The sequence below is a fragment of the Clupea harengus genome, chromosome 4 (genome assembly GCF_900700415.2).
Source record: "Clupea harengus chromosome 4, Ch_v2.0.2, whole genome shotgun sequence".
Lineage (NCBI taxonomy): Eukaryota > Metazoa > Chordata > Actinopteri > Clupeiformes > Clupeidae > Clupea > Clupea harengus.
In genome coordinates this window covers 30,258,704-30,263,703 of record NC_045155.1, presented here as the reverse complement: position 1 = coordinate 30,263,703, position 5,000 = coordinate 30,258,704, and the positions used below count along the sequence as shown (strand labels likewise).

At 50.0% G+C, this 5,000-nt stretch overlaps 1 protein-coding gene across 1 annotated transcript in view; it reads left to right on the top strand.

Annotated features, from left to right (window-relative positions):
- The window catches only part of LOC105893628 (membrane-associated guanylate kinase, WW and PDZ domain-containing protein 3), a 65,772-nt gene that overhangs the window by 37,571 nt on the left and 23,201 nt on the right, over positions 1-5,000 (top strand). The window contains exons 9-10 of the mRNA XM_042707545.1: positions 1,210-1,891; positions 3,079-3,445. Of these exons, the coding sequence (XP_042563479.1) occupies positions 1,210-1,891; positions 3,079-3,445 (1,049 nt within the window). The remainder of the gene's footprint in view (positions 1-1,209; positions 1,892-3,078; positions 3,446-5,000) is intronic.

Genomic DNA, 5,000 nt, shown 5'->3' with positions numbered 1-5,000 from the left:
CAATGTGTGACTCCACATCCATGAAATAGATATCTATCTCTCTATATGGAAATACATTACATACTTGAGATGTACAATTGCAATTAAGAATGTGTGAAAAATTCCTAGATGTTTTTATAAAATTGTCAGTATGTGCCTGTATGTTTTGAAATATGACTTTTCTTAAGCAACGGAAGTTAACCATAAATACATGAAAGTATAGCATATCAAATGTGCAACATTAAATGACGGATCAGTGATGGAGTTTCTGTGTGTGAAATCCAGCTCCAGAAGCTCCGTGTGTTCCTCAAACTCTGCAATCTTATGATAACAACTCAGGTCCAATAATCGTCCTTCTTTGTTGCTCAAACATTTCTACCAATTTGAGAATCTAATCAGGCGGCACTGCAGGTTCTTTGGATTTTCCAGCCATTTTTCACAGCATCCTGACTGTGAAGCACAGCTTCCAGAAACAGTTGGAGCTCTGTGATTTGGTGTGATTTGGGACGCTACAGAGATCCAATAATTCTTCTCTCTATTACAGTCACGCAGTACCTGTGTTATCGAGTGCTGTTTTTCTACAGATAACACAATGATAACACGCTGTGCCTCTGGGACTGCAGATAGAACCAGACACAATGCACATAATGCATAGATATAGGAAGACATGCAGTATTTGACTCTTGTTGGATGAGGTTGGAATGAGACAGCATCAATAATGTCTTAACATAGCTGTGTCAACAAAATGCATCTTTTTTTTTCACTCTAACTTCTCTTTCTCTCTCTTGCTCTCTCTCTCTTTCTCTGTCTAACTTCCTATCTGTCTTTCCCCCTTTTTTCCCTCTCTCTCTCTCCCTCTCTCCCTTTCTCTCTCTCCCTCTCTGTCACTCTCCTCCCCTCTCTCTCCTTCCCTCTCTCTGTTCCTCTCTTCCTCTCTCTCTCTCTCTCCCTTTCTCTCCCCCTCCCTCTGTCTCCCTCTCGCTCTCCCTCTCTCTGTCCCTCTCTTCCTCTCTCGCTCTCCCTCTCTCTGTCCCTCTCTTCCTCTCTCTTCCTCTCTCTCTCTCTCCTTTTCTCTCCCCCTCCCTCTGTCTCCCTCTCTCTCTCCCTCTCTCTGTCCCTCTCTTCCTCTCCCTCTCCCTCTCTCTGTCCCTCTCTTCCTCTCTCTCTCTCCCTCCCTCTCTCTCCCTCTCTCTCCCCCTCTCTTCCTCTCTCTCTCTCTCCTCCTCACAGGGCCTCCCTCATCCGTAACCACAACAACAACTCCCTCTGTGCTCCCTCTCCCCTGCACCACCACTCGGCCAAGTCCTCCGAGAGCGACATCTCCACCTACGGTTCCCCGGTTCTGCCCGTCTCCCACCTCCCCCTGCCCCAGTCCGATCTGGGCCACCACCACGTCCCTCCCGCGGGCCAGGCCTCCTCCTCCCTCACCTCCTCCCCGGTGCGCCGGCCGAGCAGCAGCGGCAGCTTCCACCGCCCCAAACCCCACCACGCCCTCCTCACCCCCCCCACCCCCGCCCGGGGACTCGCCTCCTCTTGCTCCGACTTCCACGCTCCTGGCGGTGGGTCGCCTTCGCACTTCGGCTTCAACGGGACGGGGGTGGCGGCCAGCGGGAGCAGCGGAGGGAGCCCGAGCAGCAGCATCCAGTCGCCGGGGGCGATGAGCAGCGGGGGCAGTGGGGGCAGGCTGGGATCGGATTCGGGGTTGGCTGGGGGGGAGCTGGTGCCGGTGGCTCTGGGGCAACAGAGCGAGGCAGGGGGTGGGCTGGGGTTCAGTGTGACGGCCGGGGGGCAGGGGGGGCGTCTGGCCTTGGTGAAGAGGGTGTGGGACCGGCGGCAGTGTGTCGGACTCCAGCCGGGAGACGCCATCGTCAAGATTAATGGCGCCGACGTGCAGAGCCTCAGTTTCGCACAGGTGTGTGCGTGCGTCTGTGTGTGTGCATCTCTGTGTGTGTGTGTGTGTGTAATGAAAGTGTGCTATCAGGAGGTCAGAGGAGAGAAAGTGCGTGTGTGAAGAGGGTGGATGGAGTATGTGTGTGTGTGTGTGTGTGTGTGTGTGTGTGTGTGTGTGTGTGTGTGTGTGTATGTGTGTGTGCGCATGTGTGTGTGTGTCTGTGCGTGTGTCTGTGTGTGTCTGTGTGTGTGTCTCTGAAACTGCTTTGGCCACCACCATCACCTTCAGAAACCGAGCCAAAATGGATTTCTGGACTTAAAAACAAGAACAATGTGCCAATACTGCTAGAAGGTCCAGATTTTCAGTGTGGAATATCTTACTGATAATTGCTAAAAGCTAATTACTACTGGAGGTGTAATTATAGTAATGGAAGTTTCGACTAATGGACGGCTTCCAGGAAACAAAAGGAAGTAGGAAGTAATATGTCTTTCTTAAGGTGGGAATCAAGCAAGTGCAACACAAGACAAAGCAAGACGGCAAATAAGCTACTTACTAGTTCGGCAGACAGTAGAAACCGGGCGGCTTCAGCCAAACCTACATAACCCAGTAATATGCCTACGGACCCTGGTATGGCAACGGCACGGAAGCGATTCTCCAGATTAAAAGTCATTGTAGCGCCCCAATTTTTTCTAAGCTGTTATTTTAAGATAAAACTGCTTATCCTAACCCTAACCCTGAAGTACAATTACTGCATAATGCCACTTTAAATGACCCATTCTCTAGGTCCAGAGGGTCCTTCAAGAGCACACTAAAAGAGGAGAGGTCATTCTGCTGGTTTACAGGGGAGGTGAGTGCGTTGTCTTGGTACTTCATCACAACAAGTTAGGAGAAATACACACTGCAGAGAAATCAGTGTCTTTTATGATGCTCTACCCAGTGAAACAGTACCTCTTTAAGCATGCTTGAGGACCGCTGTTGCAGAATGCCATTTCAATTCTCCGTTGTAGGTTTCAACAGTGTGCACTGCTTTGTAGACTTTCTAAAAATGTATGGAAATTAAACAATTGTATGAATATGTGAAATGACAATTTAAAATAGTAAATAACTACATTTGTATTAATCGTAATTAAACGTAATAACCGTAATTAAGCGTCTTCTCTTTCCTCAGGCTCCATATACTCCACTGTTTCTCCTGCCTCCGTACGTAGGCACCGCCCTCCCCCTCCCCCCACCTCTCGCGGGATGTTAACGCTCCACCCACCGACTCTGTGGTGCCTCGCACCTCCCTAACCCCGCCCCCTCCCTCGCTGGTGCGCTCCTCATTGGTCCAGAGCACCAGCTTCCTGGACTCAGTGCCTGTCACTCTCACCATGGAGCCTCGTGATTGGATGAGCGCTGACGAGGCGGGCAGCCCCAGGCTCAGCTCCCGCAGAAGAGAGGAGAGGGAGAAGCAGTCCCGGGCGGCGCCCCCTGTGCCCCCGCCCCTCCCGCGCGGCTCCGAGGTGGAGCTCAAGAGACGCCCTGGTGAGGGGTTCGGCTTCGTCATCGCCTCGCAGGACGTGGAGAACGGCCGAGGTGAGTGGTGAATGATGTCATTTCCTCCTCCAGAGCTGGCGTCCTGTTCCCTGAAACATTGTTCCAGTACGGGAATGGACAGCCATTTGGCAGCACATGCAGAAACACACACACATACACACACACACACACACACACACACACACACTCTCTGTCACACACACACACACACACAAACACACACAAAAACACACTCTCTCTGTCACACACACACACACACACACAAACACACACACACACTCTCTCTCTCTCTCTCTGTCACACACACCCACATACACAAACACACATACAGGCATACACCCACACCCACAGACACTCTCTCTCTCTCTCTGTCACACACACACACAAACAAACACACACACACACCCATTCCCCCCCCTTCCAACCAGCTTCACCTTGCCAAGCGGTTTTCGAAGCTCATTTAGGAGAAGGATAAAGGGGGCAGTTGGCTGAAGGAGGGGAGATCAGTTTTTAGAGCGCTGGATCCGGGCCACAGTAGGCTGACTGACTGGCAGGGCTACAGCAGGCAACAGCAACAGCAGCCGCAGCCTGAGCTAGCTGGGCCTGACTAAGCTAAGCCTGAGTTAGCCTGAGTAAGCCGGGCCTGAGTTTGCCGAGCCTGAGTTAGCCGGGCGGCAGTGGTACAGGAGGTAGAGAAGTCGTTTAGTAAACAGAAGGTTGCTAGTTCGATTCCCTGTTGAAGCGTCCTTGAGCAAGACACTGAGCCCCTAATTGCTCCTGATGTGCAGTGCGCCATCAGTGTAAATGTAAAAATGTGAATACATCCTTGTAAGTCGCTTTGGATAAAAGCGTCTGCTAAATGACTAAATGTAAATGTAAATGTAGCCGGGCCTGATTTAGCCAAGCCTCTGTTAGCCGGACCTGAGTAAGCCGGGCCTGAGTTAACCTGCCTGAGTTAGCTGCAGACTGAGTTAGCTGGGCTGGGAGTCTCAGCTTCACTCTTCATAGCTCTGTGGTTGTTTCCAGCAATAACACTTGTTTCATTCATTTCATTCCAGCCTTTATACTTAGTACAGGAGACAATATGCAGTAAAAAATCATTTCGGTCCCTGCCGTAGCAGTCATATGAAGTGATAGATTCCAGAGTTGTCTAGTTCAGAGTGGTGGCTCAGAGTGTTTAAGAAGTGAGTGGTGTTTATTTGCATCGTTTCCATCTTTCTTTTTATTGCTTTCAATCCCCTGCTTTGCCCCCTTGCACTCATTTCTCTTAAGTTTGTTTATGTAGATTAGCAATGAACATTGTCTCAAGGTACTTTACAGGGCCTTAACACTAAGAGTAAACACATAACCATATAACCACATAAACATCTAACTATCGGGCCATCATTGGTCTTCATCCTCCATTCTCTCTTCAGGCTCCATATACTCCGAGCCTGGAAGAGCTTTTTGCCATGTTGTCTCTAAGCTCTGGAATTCACTTCCTGATCACATCCAGTCACATTTTTTGTGAATCCATTGCAGAATTCAAAAGAGCTCTAAAAATCTCTCCGGCTGGCATATTAATTGTGATATGGTTACTTATTTAGCCTAGTTA